Below are 21141 nucleotides of genomic sequence, written 5' to 3'. Positions count from 1 at the left end.
GGAGACATTTGTTCAGCCAGTCAAACAGCCACTATGGCTGTTGGGTCACTTTGGGGACAGAGAAATTATTACTTGTCATTTTTTTGAAAAAGATTTTTTGTGTATTTTAGAGAGGACGAGAGTGTACACGCGAGTCAGGGGAGGTGCAGAGAGAGAGACCCTTTCGAGCAGAGTCCCCGCTGAGCGTGGAGCCAGACATTGGGCTCGATCCCACAACCCTGAGATCATGACCTGAGCCAAAGCCAGGAGTCGGATGCTCAGCCGACTGAGCCATCCAGTGCCCCTATTCCTTGTCATTTTTGAGTGTGCTGTCAACTAACCACATCTCTGGAGCCAGCCACTCTGACATCTCGTCTGATCTGGTGGCCTTAAGCTCTGTTCTGTTTTTGTTACTGGGATGTGATCTTGAGGTACTTAGGCTGCATTTGCTCTATTTCATAAAACAGTAACGGTATGCCCGTATACGCTAAACCAGCGTTCTCCACAGGATAGATGGTACAGGGCGGCCATGGGCAGTTTGAAAATTGAAAAATTAATATTCTTCAATTTTTATATTTAAAGGGAAAAGCTGTTTACTTCCTGTCTTACAAAATGGAAGTCAACAAAATTTTGGCAGAGAGGATGATGCAGGAGACTAGTGTTTTATCCGAGGGGAGATGGGTTCAGGTCGGTGCAGAAATGCTGCTGTGGGCCACTTCGCTCCCACCGGCAGATCTTTGTTTGCTCTTCTGTGTCTCTGGCTCTCACCTCCCTCCCCAGCTTTTCGTCGGCTTTTCCCCCAGAGGTCCTGCGGGCCTGGCAAACCCGCACCCAGAACCAAGCACGGACCTCCTTCTTCCCCCGTATCCCCTGTATTGTGTGATGGCACCAACATCTACCAGTAACTCCAACTCGAGGCTGTATCTCTGCATCCTTCCTCATCCTCACCTCCCTTTATGTAATTCTTATGGATTTTAGCCTCTGGATGAGCTCTCAAATCCATGATGTGGTGGCAGGGCCCCATGTGTGGGCTGATGGGACTTGGCTTCTGGTTGCGGCCCTGCAGCCTGTTTGCCCCACGCGGGTGGCCTGACCTCCAGTCGGAGCCCATCAGCCACGGGCTCTGAAGGGCCAAGCTTCGGGTCATCTGTGAGAACCGTCCTGAGTGCCCAGCAGAGGTCTGGCTCAGGATGTGCTCTGGAATGCTGGTCCCCCCACTGGCTGTCTTCACGGCACCACCCTTGCCTGGACCCTTGCACGAACCTGACTGGTCTGTGGGCTTTTGCTTCCCTTTCCGCCCCACTCCTAGACCTTCTTCCATTTTACCACCTGAGTTATCTGTGTAAAACAGCTCATGACACCCTTTTCCCCCAGGTCTCTAATTGCTCCCCGGTGTCTGAAGGGTAATAATCCAAGCCATGCAGCAGGGCACTTAATCCTTTTGTTCATTGTCTGTCCCTCACCCTTTCCAGCCCTGTCCCTTCCCTCAGAAGTCCTCCCCTTCGTAGGCGCCCCGTGCTCTAGACAGGACTTGGTGTGGCTCCTCACACGGCCATCTTGTTGCTCTCTTCTCCCACGTCCCTGTTCTCGTTCTTTCTTCTCTTCCCATGTTGCGGTTGTAAGAGCACCCTCACCCCCCCCCCCCGCCCGGGTGAAGCCCCCCCAGCCTTAGAGACCTGCTTCCATACAGCCTCCCCTTTTTGGTGGCAGTCTTCTGTGTGTGTTAGCTGCTGCCTCGTCTGCGCCGTGCACCGCGTGAGCTCTGTTCCCGTGTGCGCCGTGCGCTGTGCCATACCGACCGCATCGTGCTGGGTTGGCCTGCCTCTGGCTCAGTGAGTCTGGCTCCCAGAGTCAAGTGCTGGACCGCATTACTCACCTAAGGAACCACAGGGCCCACGTGGTGCTTAGGATATCATCGGCGTCTTTAACTGTTTGTTGTGTAAATGTTTAGGTCTCTGTGATGTCTTGAGGCTTGTTTCTAACTGGGAGGTGTTTTCTAAACCACTTCGCAGGGCTCCTGCCTCTCTGAATGATACCAGTTTGCTCCATGATCCTTGCCTGGGTACGTTTGGTGGGCCAGTGTTCCCGTGGCTTGTGTTAGGAGGCTATGACGGTAAGTAAGAGAAGCTTCTGCTTTTCCTATTAGATAAAGTAGTCTTGGTTCTGTCACTAAGAGTCAAGTGGTAATTACCCCAAGTGTAGGCTTGCTTTGGGCTTTGGCTTTGGATTTTCTTCTGGGTTTAAAAGAAGTAGATGATGCACACTTTGGGAAGCTGTCAAAAGCCAAGGATTTTTCACCAGAATATTGCAATTGTGCACCTCCACATAACTCATTGTTCAATTTCAAGGAGTTCAGGGAACCCTTAGGGAGTCCGTGGACCTCAGGTTAAGAACATCTGTGGGGCACGTGGGTGCCTCAGTCAGTTAAGTGTCTGCCTTCGGGATTGAGCCCCGTGTCGGGCTCCCTACTCAGCAGAGAACCTGCTTCTCCCTTTTTCTCTGCCTGCCAGTCACCCTGCTTGTGCTCTCACGCTCTCAAATAAAATCTTAAAAAACAACAACAGCAAAAAACTGTGATGGGAGTGATATAATAAGGTGAGATATGGGAAAAAAGAAACAAAGTTGTTCTGTGTTTTCTTCCTAAACCAGTTGGTTAAGAATTGAGACACTTCTGTAGGGGCGGGGGGGGGGGGCAGTGGGTTTGCTCTTTGCTGGTTGATTCCTGTAGCACCTAGAACAGACTGTACCAGGTATGGTGGGGCCGTGATTCAGGTGACACCTTTGGCATCAGAAGCCTAATTAGAGGCAGCTCGACAGGTTTTTCTCCAGCTCAAGGAAGAGGCCAATTAGATGTTGTTCTCCTCACCCAGTAGGAGGGGATAAGTCCTATCTATATTTAAATTTTACTCTGCCTCATAAAATGCCACTTCTGATCCGTGGGGAAAAGATGGTGTCACCAACTGGTGAGCCACAACCATCAAAATTAAATTTGATCTCTACCTTATTCCATCCACATAAACTCCAGATGTGTCAAAAACAGATGTATAAGAAGTGAAGCTGTTAAAGATCTAGAAGAAAATACAGGAGGAATTTTCAGAAATAATTTTAAAATGGAGAAGGCATTTTCTAAGTGAGGCACAAAAAACCCAGAAGCCACAAAAGGAAACATTGATGAATTTGACTACGTAAGAATTTAAAATTCCTATGTGGAAATGAAGCATCATAAACTTTAAAAAAAAGGGGGGGGCAGCTAAACCAGAGGGGGACTAAAAACAGTACACATAATGGATAGCGTGTCCTTAATATATAAAGGGCTCTTGTGAAGAAAAGAAAAGACCAGCAACCCAGAAGAAAAGTAGGCAAAGCCATATGAAAGTTAACAAAAGAACAAATACACAGGGCTATTCATTATATGGGGGAAATGCCTAACCTCACTCCTAGATAGTGAAATGCACCTCACTTCAGTCTTTGTACCTAACACAGGGGCAAAGACCTAAGAGTTTGATAAACCCTCTGTGGGCGAACATGATAGGGACCCCATCGTTGGCAGGAGTGTAAATGGTTCCTAGAATGTAAGCTCCAGGAAGGCAGGGATTTTCCTCTTTTGTTCACTGATACATATCCAGAGTACCTAACGTAATTAATGCCTGGCACGAAGCAAGACCTCAGTAAATGTCTTGCTGAATAAAGAAATGAAAAAGAGGATAGCCTCTTTGAAGGGCAGTTTGGGGGAATTTATCAAAATTACAATTGCACATACCTTTTGATTCAGTGCTTGTACTTACAAGAATTGATTCTCCAAATACGTACTTTACACATGAAAAGTATTTCCCAGGTTATTCTTTGTAGTACTTTTGTGTATAATTTTAAAAATTGCAAAAATGTCCATCATCTGGAGATTGGTTAAATTATACTAGAAAATAAGATACAGCAGGAAAAAAGAAGCTCTTTATGTCCTAAAATGGAACCATCTCCAAGATACAAATTAAAAAACGTAATGTGCAGAACAGCGTGTGGCTAGTCAGTTGGGCGTCTGCCTTCGGCTCAGGTCATGATCCCGGGGTCCTGGGATCGAGTCCCGCATCGGGCTCCCTGCTCCGCGGGGAGCCTGCTTCTCCCTCTGCCTGCCGCTCCCCCTGCTTGTGCACGTGCGTGCGTGCTCTCTCTCACAAATAAATGAATGAAATCTTTAAAACTGTATGTGTATATTAAACTATATAAATATTTATAGAAAACTGTATATTTAAAAAAAAAGGAAAGGTCAAGAATATGTGTGTTTGCTTGAGCATGCATGGAGTGTTTCTGGAAATAGTTCAGATGGTGGGGAAGAGAACTAAGCGTAGAACGGACTGGGGAAGGGGAGTCTACAGGGATCGCCCTCCTGCTTGAAGTCTTTACCATGCGCAGGCTACATAGTTAAAAAAAGAAGTTACTCATCCTGAGTGAAACTGCCCATGTCAGATTCTAGAACATCCTTTCTATTCCGTAGCTGAGCTGCACAGACACTGCGTCAGTGAACAGGTTTTTGTTCTTAGAGCATAGACTGCAGCCCCCATGAGAAACCAGTCACCTCGTGGTCTCGGGCTTTTCCGTCATGTTTATCTAATTTTCTGCCTGCTTCTCATCTTCTGGATGTCCCGTTTTTCCCATTCTAGATCAAAACTACAATAATGCCACAGCCCTTGTGATTACCTTTCCTGTCAATAATTACTACAACGATACAGAGAAGCTCCAGAGGGCCCAGGCCTGGGAGAAAGAGTGAGTTGCTGTCTTTGTTCTGTGGGAAGCTGGGCGCTAACAGCATGCACTGAAACTTCGTTCAGCTAAATTAACCAACAGCAGATCTGAGTCATTTTTTTCCCACTTGGTACTAATGATGCTAAGAAAAAAGTCTGTAAGACAGTTCATCCATAAACGTTGTGTGACTAGATAATCCCTGCACAGGAATGCGAAAGTCTACCTCGCGTTCACCACCCCTCTCTCACAGCAAGCTGCCGGGAGCAAGCTGGGTGCACATTAGTAAGGGACACGCACGGTAGGAAATCCTGCGGTCACTAAAGATAGGTGAATAGATGATTCCAGATGAAGGACATAAAAGCTGCATTCAGCGTGTCTAGGGAAATATATGTCCATCCCTAGAAAAATCTCAAGCACGGGCCCCGGGAAATCGTTAATCGTTAACCCTGGAACCCCTAGAGCATAGGACAGAGAGCTGAGGAGGACAGAACACTTTGACCCTTTATACCTTGCAGTGCTTTTTGTTTTAACAGCTTTGTTGGAATATGAATCCCATACCAGACATTTCACCCAATTAAAGAGTGATCCAGTAGCTTTTAGTGTATTCATTGATATGCACACATATCACAGTGAATTTGAGAACTTTTTTGTTTTTTAATCTCAAGAAGAAACCCCATCTTCTTTAGCTCCCACCCCCCATCCTCACCCTCCCACCTCCCAGCCCTGCGCACCCATTGATCTGCTTTCCGTCTCCGTATGATACTGTATTCTGGACATTTACATGAATGGAAGCATATACGTGGACTCCTGTGTCTGGCTTCTTTCACGTAGCGTGTTTCCAGGGTTCACCCAAGTTACAGCATGTATCAGTACCTCATTCCTTTTTATGGCTGCATAATGTTTCATCCTGGGGATATGCCTCATTTTTATCCATCATTAGCTGATGCACATTTGGGTGGTTCCTACCTTTTGGCCATTATGAATAATGTCTCTGTAAGACATTCATATACACGTTTTTGTGTGAACTTTAATACGTTTCCATTTCTCTTGGATATATACCTAGGAGTAGAATTGCTGGGTCATATGGTAACTCTTTGAAGAATTGCCAGATTATTTTCCACTGTGGCTGCACCGTTTTACACTCGCAGCAGCCTGTGTGAGGGGCCCTGTTTCTCCACATCCTCGTGAACACTTTTTATGTGACCCTTTGGTTCTGGCCATCCTAGTGGGTGTGAGGTGGTATCTCAGTGTGGTTTTCATTTGCATTTCCCTGATGGCTCCTGATTTCAAGCATCTTTTCTTGTGCTTGCTGGCCATCCATATAACTCTTCCTATGTCCATTTTTAACTGAACTATCTGTATTTTTACTGTTAAATTATAAGAGTTCTTATATGTTCTACAAGTCTACTGTCACCTATATGATTTCCAGGCATTTGTTCCCAGTTTCTTTGTTTTGTTCTGTTTTCTCGCTGGTGCCCACTGAAGCACAAGTTTTTAGTTTTAAAGTCCCATTTTTTAGTTTTTTCTTTCGTCGCTCAAACTTTTGGTGACCTATCTGAGAAACTATGGCTCGATCCAAGGACATGGCAACTTATGCCTGTGTCTGCGGAGGATTTTAGAGTCCTAGCTATCACATTTAGGTCTTTGATCCACGTGAGTTCATTTTTTCATGTAGTGTGCTACCCACATGATCCCGGGCCATTTGTTGAGCAGATGACTCTTTCTGTCATTGGATAGTCTTGCCGCCTTGTCGACAGTTAGGTGACCACAGACACATGGTTCCTTTTGAGACTCTTAGTTGTGTTCCTTTGATCTGTTTGCCGATCCTTACGCTGGTACCACACTGTCCTGATTACTGTCATTTTGTAGAAAGTGTGGAATCGAGAAGTGTGTGTCTTCCTCCTTTGTTCTTCTTGAAAAAGAAGGGTTTGGGGCGCCTGGGTGGCTCAGTCGGTTGGGCGACTGCCTTCGGCTCAGGTCATGACCCTGGAGTCCCGGGATCGCGTCCCGCATCGGGCTCCCTGCTCGGCCGGGAGTCTGCTTCTCCCTCTGACCCTCTTCCCTCTCGTGCGCTCTCTCTCTCATTCTCTCTCAAATAAAATCTTTAAAAAAAAAGAGAAAGAAAAAGAAGGGTTTGGCTCTTCTGGGCCCCTTTCAATTCCAAATGTGAATTTCAGAATTAGCGTATCTTTCTATGAAGTCAGCTGGGTTTCTGATAGGGATTGCACTGAATTTGTAAATCAGCTTTTAAAAGTTTGTTCCACGAGTATATATCTTTATTATAATATGCTTCATTTAGAAATCCTTTTTATTTATTTTTTTGAAAGATTTTATTTTTATTTATTTGACAGAGAGACCCAGCGAGAGAGGGAACACAAGCAGGGGGAGTGGGAGAGGGAGAAGCAGGCTTCCCGCGGAGCAGGGACCCCGATGCGGGGCTCGATCCCAGGACCCTGGGATCATGACCTGAGCCGAGGGCAGATGCTTAACGACTGAGCCACCCAGGCGCCCCTAGAAATCCTTTTTAGTAAAAAAGAAATGAGACCATGAACGAACTTTTTTTTTCTTTAAATTTTTTTTTATTGTTATGTCAACTTTTTTTCTTTTTAATGGAATGCTTCATGAATTTGCTTGTCATCTTTACGCAGGACCCATGCTAATCTTCTCTGTATCGTTCCAATTTTAGTATATGTGTTGCCAAAGCCAGCACCACGAGCCAATTTTTAAACTTGTCCTAAACTGGTTTCAAGTGATAGAAACTTCAGCATGTCTGGAACTTTGTGATCTGGGGTTGTCTCACCTTCTGGTCTCTAGTGTCAAAAATCCTAATACAGGGTACAGGTTAAGTAAGCATGGCTTTTGTGTCCTAGAGGTTGGGAAGACGTTTCTCACTTAGCTGTCACTAAGTTTTAACTAAGAATATAAAATTTGTTGACTGTTCTAGGTTTATTAATTTTGTGAAAAACTACAAGAATCCAAATCTGACCATTTCTTTCACTACTGAGCGAAGTATTGAGGATGAACTGAATCGTGAGAGTAACGGTGATGTCTTCACGGTTCTGATCAGCTATGCCGTCATGTTTCTGTACATTTCCATAGCCTTGGGCCACATCAAAAGCTGTAGCAGGTTTCTAGTAAGTGGTGTGTGTGTGTGTGTGTGTGTGTGTGTGTGTGTGTGTGTGTGTGTGTGTGTGTGTGTGTGTGTGTGTGTGTGTGTGTGTAGGAGAAAAATGGCAATGCACAGCATGATATCATATTTTTGCCTCTACTTTTTTGCGGGGGTGGAGTGGGTGGAAGGGCAGAGAGAGAGAAAAGAAAATCCTGAGCAGGCTCTACGCCCAGCTGGAGCCTGACACTCGATCTCATGACCCTGAGATCATGACCTGAGCCAAAATCAAGAGTCAGATGCTTAACCAACCGAGCCACCCAGGCACCCCTGCCTCTACTTAGTTAATACTAAATCATTAGGTTCAAAACTGGTTTACATTCCCCTGTTTTCATTGTATATAATATTTTCTATTTCCTGCATGTGTTTTCTTCAGTTCCAAATTTTTGGTTTTAAACTTAAAATTTATTCCCCACAATCCAGTTTTTCCTAATTTGGCTACATCATCACCTAAGAATTGAAACCCATAAAACATGTTGCTTGCTAGGGAAGACCTAGAACACTTTTCATAGCTTTTCTCAAACTCGGAGAGGACGTTTTTTTTTAACTCAAATCGGCTACACCCAAAAAAAGGTAAAATGAGGACCTTTTAGTCATAGGACAGATGACAGTCTGACAATTTGTCTTTGTTGCATGTCTTAGGTGGATTCTAAAATCTCCCTTGGCGTCGCCGGGATCCTCATTGTGTTGAGTTCAGTGGCGTGCTCATTGGGGATCTTCAGCTACATTGGGATCCCCCTCACCCTCATTGTGATCGAAGTCATCCCATTCCTGGTGCTGGCTGTCGGGGTGGACAACATCTTCATTTTGGTCCAGACCTACCAGGTATGTTTTCACAGTCTCGCAGAGCTTGCCATCAGCCCAAGTAGTGGGCTCTATTAATGGCTGTCGCGCTCCACGCAGAGTACTTGTGAGTGTGGACGGTGAGACAGCTTTGTTTCCTATTCTCTATGTTGCTGATTGGTGTCCATAACTTGTTTGGGACATTCTGAGACCAAGAAGTTCATCCTTCTCTTTGTTTGGAGAAATAGGTATAAAGTGAGAATTGTGTTTTTAAAGATTTTTTTTTTTTTTTTTTTTAATTCGAGAGAGAGAGAGTGCAGAGACAAGCAGGCTCCATGCCCGACTCAGCTCAGTCCCAGGACCCTGAGATCATGACCTGAGCTGAAACCAGGAGTCAGACACTTTACTGACTGAGCCACCCTGGTGCCCTGAGAATTCAGTTTTAAGTATGTGTGCAAGAAGGGCTTGCATGCTTGTGAAAAATATTTTGGATACAGCAGTTATTAAAATGAGTCTCCAATAGTGTAGAAGAATCAAAGATCTGTCAGAGATGCCACTAAAAAGATAGGGCAGCATAGGACCTGCTGATGTAGAAAATGGTCTCAATCATGATTTTTTCTCCCCTGGTCGCCTTACTTGGAGACTCAGTGGCACAGAAGAGTGTCACTTAATGGTCCAGCCACCTGCAGCCTGCGTTCTGTGTATTTTCCTGATAAGATGATCCAGGCTTCCCTTGAGCCTCTCACCTGTTTCCTATCTTGGGGAGGGGGGAGGGGGAAGGGATTAGTGATTACCCTGGATGGGTTATCATGACAAGTTTCAGTCCCGCATCAAAGTTTATCTACGATAAGTAGAAGCTCCTAATCATTTTTCATTACCATTGAGTTAACACAAAGCAACAAAGAAGCAAAGAGATGGCATTGTCATTTAGAAATGTTAATGGCCCAGGGCGCCTGGGTGACTCAGTCCTTAAGCATCTGCCTTCCGGCTCAGGTCGTGATCCCAGGGTCCTGGTGCTAGGAGGGAAGCCGGCTTCTCCTCCTCCTTCCTCTCCCGCGGCTTGTGTTCCTTCTGTCACTGTCTCTCTCTCTTCAAATAAATCTTTAAAAAAAAAAAAAAGAAATGTTAATGGATGTTAATGGCCCGTGTTTTGTTTTTTGTTTTTTTAAGCGCGATGAACGTCTTCAAGGAGAAACTCTGGATCAACAGCTGGGCAGGGTCCTGGGCGAAGTGGCTCCTAGTATGCTCCTGTCATCCTTTTCAGAGGCTGTAGCGTTTTTCTTAGGTAATTACTGTCCGAATTCCACCAATCCCACCGTTTTCTGGGCCTGGGGGTAGAAGGATCTGTATGGGTATCTGAATATGTCCCTTTGTGTTGCTTCCTTGTTTGAGCTTTGATCTGTAATCAGAAAATATCAGAATGGACCACAAGAAAAATTAGTGGCAGTATCTGGGGTATCATTTTGGAAGTGTCCGCTTTTCTTTTTTCTTAGAGCGGGGAGGAGCAGAGGGGGAGAGAGGCTCTTAAGCAGGCTCTCCGCCCAGCGCAGAGCCTGATGCGGCGCCCCATCTCACGACCCCGAGATCATGACCTGAGCTGAAATCAGGAGTCGGCTGCCCGACTGACTGAGGCCACCCAGTGGCCCTCGTCTTTCTCATGTTGTTTCATGACAGTGTGGATGTTGGGGTCCGGGCTGACAGAGAACCTAGAACTCCTCTGCCGCTTCCCCTTTTTGGCACCCGTGGCAAATGGGGGTCTTTGAAAACGGCATTCCCACATCCCCACAGGAGCCTTGCCAACACTGCACTCTGAGCGGAGTCCACAGGCAGAGACAGTCTTCCTCGGTCCACACAAGTCATCGGGGAAGCAGCCTCATTAACGAGCCCAGGTCCTTGGACCTCACCTCACTACAAGGAGCCAGAATAAGCTGGAACAAAACCCAGCGCTTCCTCTCCTTGCTCTGGAGAAATCACCACGCCGCCTCCCTAGTAGGGCTGTCTGCCCCCGGCTGCCGTGTGGCAACAGTAGGCCGAGAAAGCCGAGTGCGTCTCCGGAGCAGGAGGCCGGGTCAGAGACGCCGGCGGTGGGCTGCCGGCTCTCGCAGGGCCGCTCGGCAGAGGCGGCGGGCTTTCAGAACAGGCGCGTGCCCGGCGGAGGGTCCGCCTTTCCACAAAGCAGCGCGCTTTCACCTGTGGTCCTTACACTTCCTCTTGATGGATACAGTGCAGAAAAAGTTATTTTCTCTCGTTTTCTCATCAGAAAATGTGTTGATACTAGCAACCGATACTGTGCCTCAAGCCTGGAGTGACTGAAGGGGGACCGGAGGAGCAGGGAGCTCAGGTCTAAAAAAGGCAGTTACATGTTACTGGCCAGGTGCTGCTAGGTTCAGTTTGTTGTGTGTGTGTGTTTTTTTTTTTAAGTGAAGCTGTGAATCTAGATTTTTGTGTTGAGTCTCCTTGTTAAGTATTGGCTACATTTTTTTTTTTTTTTAAAGATTTTAAAGAGAAAGAACGAGTGGTAGGGAGCGGCAGAAGCGGGGGTAGAGAGAGAAGCAGGCTTCCCGCCGAGCAGGGAGCCCGATGCGGGGCTCGATCCCAGGACCCTGGGATCATGACCTGAGCCAAAGGCAGCCGCTTAACCAACTGAGCCACCCAGGCGCCCTAATATTGGCTACCTTTTTAAGAAATGTTTTTTTCATCCTAAATGTGGACCATACAGGATACATCTGGCCTGTGGGCTGCTAGTTTGCAGTTTCTGGGTGTTAACCCGGTACTTCTGACTGGGAGCACCCTCATCTGATTGTAATGGAAGTGGGAGACTAATACTGTTGATCTAATAGCAGATGGAAAATACTGCTCTCCAGAGCAAAGCATAGAAGGTGCAAGAAGAAATGACCGATACTGATGGTGCTGAAAGTTTAATGTGCATAGATTTGTCTTGGAGAGCCTGTTATATACAGTTGAATTGGGTGTGAATTCCCACTGTACTGATGAAGTAGGCTAAGGGGAGAGCTCAGGAACCTACGTTTTTACCTCCCCAAGTGGTTCCGGTGCTGATACCATTTTGCAAAACACCGGGTGTATGGGCTCTTTGAGTTCTGGTGTGACACCCCCAGACTTGGGCGGCATTCCTCTGTGGGGGTGTGGGAAGCGTGGGTCTTCTCGTGGCTTCAGTCCATTCTGGCTCCTTGCGTTGCTGTGTACACATGAGTGTAAGACTCGCACAGGGTCCCCTGCTGTAAGTGGAAGTGACCGGGCAGCTTCTCTCCCCCTGCAGGAGCCTTGTCAAAGATGCCAGCCGTTCACACTTTCTCCCTGTTTGCCGGGATGGCCGTCCTCATTGACTTCCTGCTTCAGATTACCTGTTTCGTGAGTCTCTTGGGGTTAGACATTAAGCGTCAAGAGGTAAGTTGTTGTCAGGATGACAGTCTGTTTACAGTCTGGAATCAAAGTGAGGCGGCAGGAGGGTGTCACCTTTGTTCCTCTTTGTCCTCTCAGAAAAATCGCCTGGACATCCTTTGCTGTGTCAGAGGCTCTGAAGATGGAACTGGCATCCAGGCCTCAGAAAGCTGCTTGTTTCGGTTCTTCAGAAACTCCTATTCTCCTCTTCTACTTAAGGATTGGATGCGACCAATTGTGGTCTGAGTTTGTGGTTCTCCTCATTTTTCTCCCAAAAACAGATTTGTCACATGCCTTCTAAGAAATCAGCTTGGGTGGGGCACCTGGGTGGCTCAGTCGGTTAAACTTCTGACTCGATGATTTCAGCTCAGGTCATGATCTCAGGGTCCTGGGATCGAGCCCCTTGTCAGGCTCAGTGTGGATTCTGCTTGTCCCTCTCCCTCTGCCTTCCCCCCTGCTCGCCCACATACTTCTTTCTAAAATAAATAAATAAAATCTTAAAAAAAGAAAGTGTGGGAAGGAGATTCTGACAGCTGTTAAGTATATATATGAAATGCAAAAGCAAATATGTACAAGTATATAAAATATTTTTCCAGCTAGCTTTTAGCAGTCAATATAAGCAAGTTTTTATTTTGAAGTAATTACAGATTCATAGAAAGTCAGGAAGATAGTACAGAGAGGACCCAGGTGCCCCTTACCCAGCTTCTTCCTGTGGTCTTACACAATTGTAGTTGAGCGTCAAAACCAGGGATTTGACATGGGCCCAGTGTGTGTGTCTAGTTCCGAGTCCCTTTATCACATGTGCAAGCTGCAGGAACCACCACTGCAGTGGATATACAGAACCGTCCTGTCATAACACTCTCCTTACGCTGCCCGTCTATAGTGCCATGAGCCCCCCCCACACGCACACACCACCCACCGTCCCGAGTCCCCAGCAGCCGTGCAGGAGCTTTTTGTAGTTGATACACTGCATGTAGCCACCAGTGATAACCTGTGACTTCTCAGTGACTAAAAGAAGATGTATTAGTCTCCAGTAGTGGTAAAGTAATAGTAATACATAACATCTCATGAACACTTAATATTGGGTATTGTGCTAAATATTGGGTACAATGCTGAATCTGGATTATCCCCAGATTTTCTCGTGTAATCCACAAAACTTCTGTTACACATCTTTTATTTTTCCTGTTTTACTGATGAGGAAGTAGAAGCTGAGAGAGGTTTAGTGACTTCTCAGGGTCACTCAAATCCTGGAGGCAGGATTTGAACCCAGGCTGTTTGACTAGATACTATGATCTCAGCCACTATCCCCTACTCTCTACTTTAACCTGGAGTGTAAACTTTTCAATTGCGAAAAGTCCTGTTTGTTTTTTTTAAAGATTTTTATTTATTTATTTATTTGAGAGAGAGAGAGAGAGAGACAGCATGAGAGGGGATAGGGTCAGAGGGAGAAGCAGGCTCCCCGCTGAGCCGGGAGCCTGATGTGGGACTCGATCCCAGGACTCCGGGATCATGACCTGAGCCGAAGGCAGTCGCTTAACCAACTGAGCCACCCAGGTGCCCAGAAAAGTCCTGTTTTTAACGTGTGGAAGATCTTATCTATGTTCTTAAGCTCTAATACACGCAGTGTAGACACTGTCTTTACAACTCACTTTTCATTCCAGATAGCGGTATTTGTGGGTGTCCTGTCATTCAGTATCGCGGTCCTGAACAAAGTGGAAATTGGATTGGATCAGTCTCTTTCAATGCCCGATGTAAGCTGCTTTCTCTTTGATCTTGTGTAGCCAATGGTGTGAATAAATTTTCCCAATCTTGCATGCAGTTATTCCAGGCCAATGCCTGCTTCTAATTGCACATGCTGCAGGTTCCCCCAGGTGACAAGAACCGCCACAGAGCTCAGCAGTGGGGGCCGTCTTTGCATTTGGGACTCTTGTGGGGCGGGGGGCAGCCGGAGAAATAGAACAGCAAGCCTTCTACCTCGTAGGGTGCCCTCCTGATGGTGGGCCAGCCAGAGAAGCACCTTGGGTGCAGGGAGGGTGAGGAGCAGGGAACCGGCTGGGGAGGGGATCCGTATCTGGGCTGGGGCCGTCTCGACCAGCAGCATCCCAGTGCGGTCTTCATCCTTAGCCATTTTCCCCTCACTTTGACATCGGCAGCACGTTCCTACCTTGTCCTGTTCTCTGATCATTCTTTCAGGACTCCTACATGCTGGATTACTTCAGGTCCCTCAAATACCTGCATGCGGGTCCACCTGTGTACTTCGTCCTGGAGGAGGGGCACGACTACACCTCTCTGAGAGGGCAGAACATGGTGTGCGGGGGCATGGGCTGCAATAACGACTCCCTGGTGCAGCAGATCTTCACCGCGGCCCAGCTGGACAACTAGTCAGTACCGCCTGGCGTTCTTGTCCTGTAGCGGAGGCTGCCGGAAGGGGCCCTCGGCCACCGTCCGCGTGGGCCTGTTTCTCACTAAAAATAGATTTGCTAGAAAATGTGTTGCTCAAAATCATGCTAACTCTAGCTTTACCTCAGCAAAAGCTTTAAAAGGACTAACTGAGGGTGGGGGGATGGGTTAGCCTGGGGATGGGTATTAAAGAGGGCACATACTGAATGGAGCACTGAGTATTATATGCAAACATGAATCATGGAACACTACCTCAAAAACTGATGTATGGTGATTCACATAACAATAAAAAATTATTTAAAAAAAAATAAAAGGACTAACTGACCAGCTCCCATCTTGAAGGGTTTTCCCTTTTTTTTTTAGATTTTATTTATTTATTTGACACACACAGAGAGATAGCGAGAGAGAGAGCGAGCGAGAGAGCACAAGCAGGGGGAGCGGCCGGCAGAGGGAGAAGCAGGCTTCCTGCATGAGCAGGGAGCCCGATGTGGGGCTCGATCCCAGGACCCTAGGATCATGACCTGAGCTGAAGGCAGCGGTTTAACCAACTGAGCCACCCAGGCACCCCGATCTTGAAGGGTTTTCCATTAAGTGGTGATGAAATCTGTCCTTTGCGCAGCAGTGTAACATCTAGAAAAAGCAGTTAGGTTTTGAGAAAAAGGACTGAATCTGGAAACATCCCCCCCCGCCCCCCCCCCCCCCGCCACCGTGGAGCAAGTCAGTAACTTCTCCCTCCTTCTTGCTAGTACCCGAATAGGCTTTGCGCCCTCGTCCTGGATTGATGATTATTTTGATTGGGTCAAGCCTCAGTCTTCTTGCTGTAGAGTCTACAACAGCACAGATCGTTTCTGCAACGCTTCAGGTACTTTCATCTCCTTTTCCAGATCTTTCCCTTTTCTCTGAAGACTTGTGACATTATAATTTAAAACTGATTGGCATTTCACCTGTTTCTACCGGCACCGGTCCCGTTTCCTTGGTCACCATCCCTCTCCTCAGCCGTGCTCTCTGAAGGGTGTCGTGGTGTTCTGTCTCCCTCCACCCCCCACCACAAGGCTGTAGGCCAAACACAGTCCTGGTCAGGGGACTCTGGTTTTCAGAGTCTTCGGGGTTCTCCCAACACCACTAATGGAGTCCCTTGGTTAGGGTCTGGCTGCAGCATCTCACAGGGGTCCTTCCCTTTGTTAATCACTATTGCCCTACAGTTTTGTTAGGAGTGTTGAGGTTGTCCTCGAATTTTCTCGATAAAAACACGGAAGCCTTGGACTCCGATAATACCAGCTGAGGTCATCCCCCAGGGAAGGCAGCCTACTTCAGGGAAGAAAGTTTGTACAGCCTGCCTCAGATGAAGATGGACTGTCAGATGTATTAGACTGTGAAAATCACGTGTGTTGGAAGCTTTGGCGTCAGGAAAAAGATTAGGGAAATTTCCCTCAGATCTTTAAATGTTTGAAAATAAAATCTGGAGCCTCGTTCTTCTCACCTCGGCCCCTCCTGTGTCTTTGCTAGTGGTTGACCCTGCCTGCATCCGCTGCAGACCTCTGACCCCGGAGGGCAAACAGAGGCCTCAAGGTGAAGACTTCATGAGATTCCTGCCCATGTTCCTTTCTGATAACCCAAACCCCAAGTGCGGCAAAGGGTAAGTGCCATTGAGCTGTGCGGAGAGGCGCCCCGTTGCGGTTATTTTGCGCAGGACGGCTAGCAGAGGGCTGGGGTGGCGGCAGCTGTCCGGGAGAGGCCCCTCTCTTCCCCTCCCCACCCTGCCCCGATCTTCTGTGGGAGCAGAAAAACTTCAAACACCCATGAGGAGAGCGTCTCCTCATCTCACGCTGGTTTCACCCTGGCTCGAGCGTGTGTCCCGCCCTCGGGGCTCCGGGTCCTGGCCCCCAGCCACGTGAATGGCTGCGGAGCGCTGTGCCGGCATCTAGCAGGGCAGGAGGGGAGCAGGGATGCGCGGCGTCTCAGAACGCGTTCACGTCCGTCTCAGGGACGGCTCCTCGGCTCGGTCACGTCACCCCGGATCGAGGTTTGGGTTCTTGCAGCCCTGCCGTTCTTACCAGCCTGTCTGGCTGTGAGGTTATGGGCTGTGTCACGCCCTCACCCCATCGAGCCGGGCAGCCAGTTAGCCAGGGACACAGGACGTCTGGGCCCAGAAATAGGGAAGATGCCTGGAGGCCTGGGGTGGGATGATTCAGAACCTCTGGTAGGAGGAAGCGTGTCCACACGTATGTTAGGTAAAGCCTGGACTTGCCCGTTTTCCCTAAGAGTATAGAACTCGACCAGAATCCCATCAGTCAGTCATGTATATCCTGGCCGTGCTTGGAGACCCACACTTGGTACCGAGGAAGGACAGTGCCTAAAAATAAAAATGAATCTTGCAGCTTGGTCTGCTTGTTGACTGAACGCTTTGGCCTACATAAAACAAATCCAAGTACATTCAGCTTTTAGGAAAACAACAGCCACCACTTACAGGAAGCCTCCTACGTGCCCACCTCATCACTCTTGCCACACAGCCCCTGAGGAGGTGGCAAAGGACACCGCAGCCCAGATGCAGTCCCTTTGCCCAGGGTTCCGTGGCCAGTACGTGGCAGGGCCGAGACCCGTCTCACAGCCATGGACTCGGGGCCCTTGTCCTTTCCCTCCTGTGACACAACAGTGCTGAGCAGTCACTGTAGGAAGACACAGATATGGGAACGAGCACCTGTGCACCCAAACAACCAAAAGCACTACAGAAAAGCCAGCGTGAGAGAGGATGAGCCAGAACCCCACCGTCCCCTCTCGGGGGGCCTTCCCTGTCCCTGAAATCTAGAGCTCGTGTGCCTCTGAGCCCGGGGTCGGGTGATTCCACTTGGCCTTGCGTGCCCGGGTTCTGCGGGGACTTTCTGAGGCCTCTGACACCACCGAGTCTTCCCGTAGGGGACATGCTGCTTACAGTTCAGCCGTTAACATCCTCGGCAACGACACAGGTGTTGGAGCCACGTACTTCATGACCTACCACACTGTGCTTCAGACCTCTGCTGACTTCACTGACGCCATGAGCAAAGCCATCCTCATCGCCAGGAACATCACCACAACCATGGGCCTCGAAGGAAGTGGTTACCGTGTGTTCCCGTACAGGTAGTGTGAATTTTATAAGCGAGGTGTCCTGGGTTAGGGCCCACATCCCGCCCCTGGTGGGATGCTGACCCTTGGCTTTCGTTCTGACACCTTCTCCATCATGAGCACGAGCAAAGAATATCAAGGGAAGTAGCATCTGGGTGAAGGAAGGCCAGGGTCTGGAGCACCCACCAAGGTCTGAGTGCCGGACCCACAAAATTTGGTCTCTGGGCTGAAGCTCACAATCTGAAGAAGACACGCACCGAAACAGCCCTGGGGCGGGAGGGCGCAGTACCGGGGGACCGGGCTTCACTGAGCGGGCGGAGCGGACATTCCCGCCCGGTAGGCACCGGCTGCCCCTGACTGCAGATTAGCTGGGACCAGTGTCTTTATGGAGGTTTTTCAGTTTTGTTTGTTGGGGTTTTCTCCTATAAAGTATTTTAAGAGATACCAAATTTGGAAACTATTAAAAAGTAGAAGAAACAGGTGGTTTTTTCCCCACCCCTGTGATCTTGCTTAAAGGGGTTCAGACCCATTCTTGACAGGAGGACAGCCTGTTTTTCTGTGGAAGAAGTTCTCAGAATGGGTGTCCTAATTCCAGAGAAGAGCTGACTGACTTTGCCAAAAAAGCATTTTCTCCTCAGGCCCCACACAGAGCCCATTTGGCCTGAGGTAATTCTCAGGATAGATCAGGACTTGTGTTTTCAACATACCATGACATACTCTGTAAATGCCTATGAAGTGAAAAGGTTGGGCTTATGAACAAAAACTTTTATCTGAAATACACCTTTTGGATCATTAGGCCCTTCTTTGGGCATCAGTGGTCAGAGGTTCTGTAGAGGAGTTTTGCAAACAAAACAGGGAGTTTTTATGCAAGGGATGTCTCTGAGTAGTTTCAGTTTTGCAGTACCGGCAGGATGAAAAAAAGTAGAGCTTCCAGAAGCAAGCACAAGCTGTAACAGAACCTTCTCCTCTCTTCTCCAGTGTGTTCTATGTCTTCTACGAACAGTACCTGACCATTATTGATGACACGATCTTTAACCTCAGCGTGTCCCTGGGAGCCATCTTCTTGGTGACCTTGGTTCTCCTGGGCTGTGAACTGTGGTCTGCAGTGATCATGTGTGTCACCATCGCCGTGATCGTGGTCAACATGTTTGGCGTCATGTGGCTGTGGGGCATCAGTCTGAACGCAGTTTCCTTGGTCAACTTGGTTATGGTGAGTCCTGGCCTGGTTTGTCCCTCCCTCCTGTGTCCCTTCCATGAACTGTTTCTTGGGGTAAAAGACCGAGGCCAGGTCTTGCTCTTGGACAGGTGGGATGGGTGCTAATGGAATGGGGACATGGGTGGTGCGTAGAACAACGAAAATGTGACTGTGTGGTGTCGTGGGGGTGTTTTGCCTGGAACTTCTATCCTGACGGGTTTGCAAAAACACGTAGCCTAATGACAAGACGTTCACTTTTTATTTAGAAAAAATGCTCCTTCCCAGTGGAATTCTGTACCAGCACTTCTGCTTCCCATGCAGTTGCCAGGTGCTTTCTGATAGTCTTGAAGATACGAGCGTTTGGGAGAGTATTAAGATGCAGCATGTCTGTACTTAGGATACGAACCCTGCAGGGGGAGTGGCAGGGAGGCCCAGCTAAAGCAAATCTGAGGGGTGCTGGCTCTTGAGGGGTGGGGGTAACCTTACGAGGGTTCCACAGGTGCCCCTACAACAGGCAGGTCTACTGTAGAGAAGCGGAGCTCTGGGTGCTGTGCCCCCAGGGTCCCACGAGTCGCCTGGTACACCTGCAGTTGGTGTGGTGGGGGCTGAGTGTCACAAGGTAGAGAGGATGCGCAGGGCTCCTGGGCCCCTGGGGCGCCCCACACGCCGGCTCCTGGGAGAGGAGTACGTGCCTGCTTAGGACTTTCAGCTGCAAGAGGGCAGTCTGACGGGAGCACTGTTTTTCAGAGCTGTGGCATTTCCGTGGAGTTCTGCAGCCACCTGACGAGAGCGTTCACAGTGAGCACGAAGGGCGGCCGCGTGGAACGGGCCGAGGAGGCGCTCTCTCACATGGGCAGTTCTGTAAGTAGCCGGGCCGGAGATCTCCACACACACGGCCCAGCCCATCAGCAGTGCTTCTCAGGAACCGGGAAAGTCAGTAGGGAAAACAGAATTTGAATTACTTAGCCACTCCCAAGGATGACAGGTCTTCGGGCATTTCACGAAACAGCTATATCCCGACGTTATTCAGAACTGTTTCCTTTGGTGAATCCTTTATAGACCATGGAGCAGGAAGAGAACAGAGAGGTCTGAGCATGCGTGTTGACCGCAAGGGAGCTGCGGCCCTCAGAGCCTGGAGAATCTTCTTAGTTTAACTCCATAGCCTGCTTCCACCTTTCAGCCAGTCACTTTGCCACTCCAGAAAATAGTTGAGTTCTCATCTAAAACTACAAGGAAATCTGTTTAAAGACAGAGTCCAGTGTCTATGCAGAATACACAGCTTTTGCCCTTACACCCTTTTTTTTCAGGTCTATAAGCAGCAAATCACACAATTTTAGGAAGAGCAGTACTGCTTGTAACTGAAAGCTGGGTTCACCCCGTTGCTTTGGGCCTTGCCCATCAAGAAATCACCGTAAGTGTTGAATTAGAGTAGGTTGGTTTAAGAGCTTTCCAACCCTGTCTCTTTTTTCAGGTGTTCAGTGGAATCACACTAACAAAATTTGCAGGGATTGTGGTGTTGGCGTTTGCCAAATCTCAGATCTTCCAGATATTTTACTTCAGGATGTATCTGGCTATGGTCTTACTGGGAGCCACCCATGGCTTGATATTCCTCCCTGTCTTACTCAGCTACATAGGTAAGCATTCTTGTTCCTGATTTTATTTATTTATTTGAGAGAGAGAATGAGATAGAGAGCATGAGAGGGGAGAGGGTCAGAGGGAGAAGCAGACTCCCCGCTGAGCAGGGACCCCGATGCGGGACTCGATCCCGGGACTCCAGGATCATGACCTGAGCCGAAGGCAGTCGCCCAACCGACTGAGCCACCCAGGCACCCAGCATTCTTGTTCCTAAGCAGGTGGTTGGAGGAAGCGTGCTACTAAAGGAAAAGAGATCTGGAAGCATTCTTAAATGGTACTTAAAAAAATTGTGAGAGGAAAACCATCCAGTCTAGAGGTTTCATGGATGGTCCAGACGGCTTCCTTAGTAAACTGCTGATGCTTTTCCTGGAGGCCCCGCCCGGCTGCCGCACAGGGCCCCGCAGTCAGCCGGTGAAGGGTGAAGGCGCTTGTATGGCAGCGCCGCGCCCCGAGAGGAGAGGCTGGAGTGGCTCAGGTGCCAGGCCGGCCCAGTGGTGCTGCAGAGCGCGCTTACTCCCCGCCTCACCGCCCGCCCCGAGAGCCGCCTCTGCTTCTCTCATTTCGAGACTGTCCTCAAGATCTTTCTACTTCCGTGGCCACTTCAGCTTCCATAAATGACGTGTGGTTGGAAGGGGAGGATGGGACCAGCCTGCTTGCTCTGGAGCTAAGGCGGTGGGGGGCGGGGGGGTAGAAAGTTGGTACTGTAATAGAACTACCCTATCGCCTTTTCTCCTGAAGAAATGATCCA

General features: G+C 48.5%; 1 protein-coding gene and 1 non-coding gene across 3 annotated transcripts in view; one reads left to right on the top strand and one right to left on the bottom strand.

The window, feature by feature from the left end:
• NPC1 (NPC intracellular cholesterol transporter 1) overlaps positions 1-21141 on the top strand; it is a 48430-nt gene that overhangs the window by 26712 nt on the left and 577 nt on the right. The window contains exons 10-24 of one of the 2 annotated variants that reach the window (XM_027575952.2): positions 1992-2092; positions 4635-4737; positions 7661-7850; positions 8525-8707; positions 9836-9950; positions 11943-12070; positions 12164-12304; positions 13726-13815; positions 14258-14445; positions 15211-15326; positions 15971-16100; positions 17378-17578; positions 18542-18773; positions 19506-19619; positions 20230-20392. In XM_027575952.2, coding sequence (XP_027431753.1) covers positions 1992-2092; positions 4635-4737; positions 7661-7850; positions 8525-8707; positions 9836-9950; positions 11943-12070; positions 12164-12304; positions 13726-13815; positions 14258-14445; positions 15211-15326; positions 15971-16100; positions 17378-17578; positions 18542-18773; positions 19506-19619; positions 20230-20392 — 2195 coding nt within the window. Of the gene's footprint in view, positions 1-1991; positions 2093-4634; positions 4738-7660; positions 7851-8524; positions 8708-9835; positions 9951-11942; positions 12305-13725; positions 13816-14257; positions 14446-15210; positions 15327-15970; positions 16101-17377; positions 17579-18541; positions 18774-19505; positions 19620-20229; positions 20393-21141 lie in introns of both variants that reach the window. The other variant, XM_027575950.2, reaches the window with a different exon arrangement.
• LOC113913381 lies at positions 7320-7426 on the bottom strand. The gene has a single exon (XR_003517174.1). It is a non-coding gene; the product is annotated as a U6 spliceosomal RNA (small nuclear RNA).

This window comes from Zalophus californianus, chromosome 14 (assembly GCF_009762305.2).
Source record: "Zalophus californianus isolate mZalCal1 chromosome 14, mZalCal1.pri.v2, whole genome shotgun sequence".
Taxonomy (NCBI): Eukaryota; Metazoa; Chordata; class Mammalia; order Carnivora; family Otariidae; genus Zalophus; species Zalophus californianus.
Note: the sequence above shows the minus strand (reverse complement) of the source record. Positions and strands in the feature narration are given on the sequence as shown.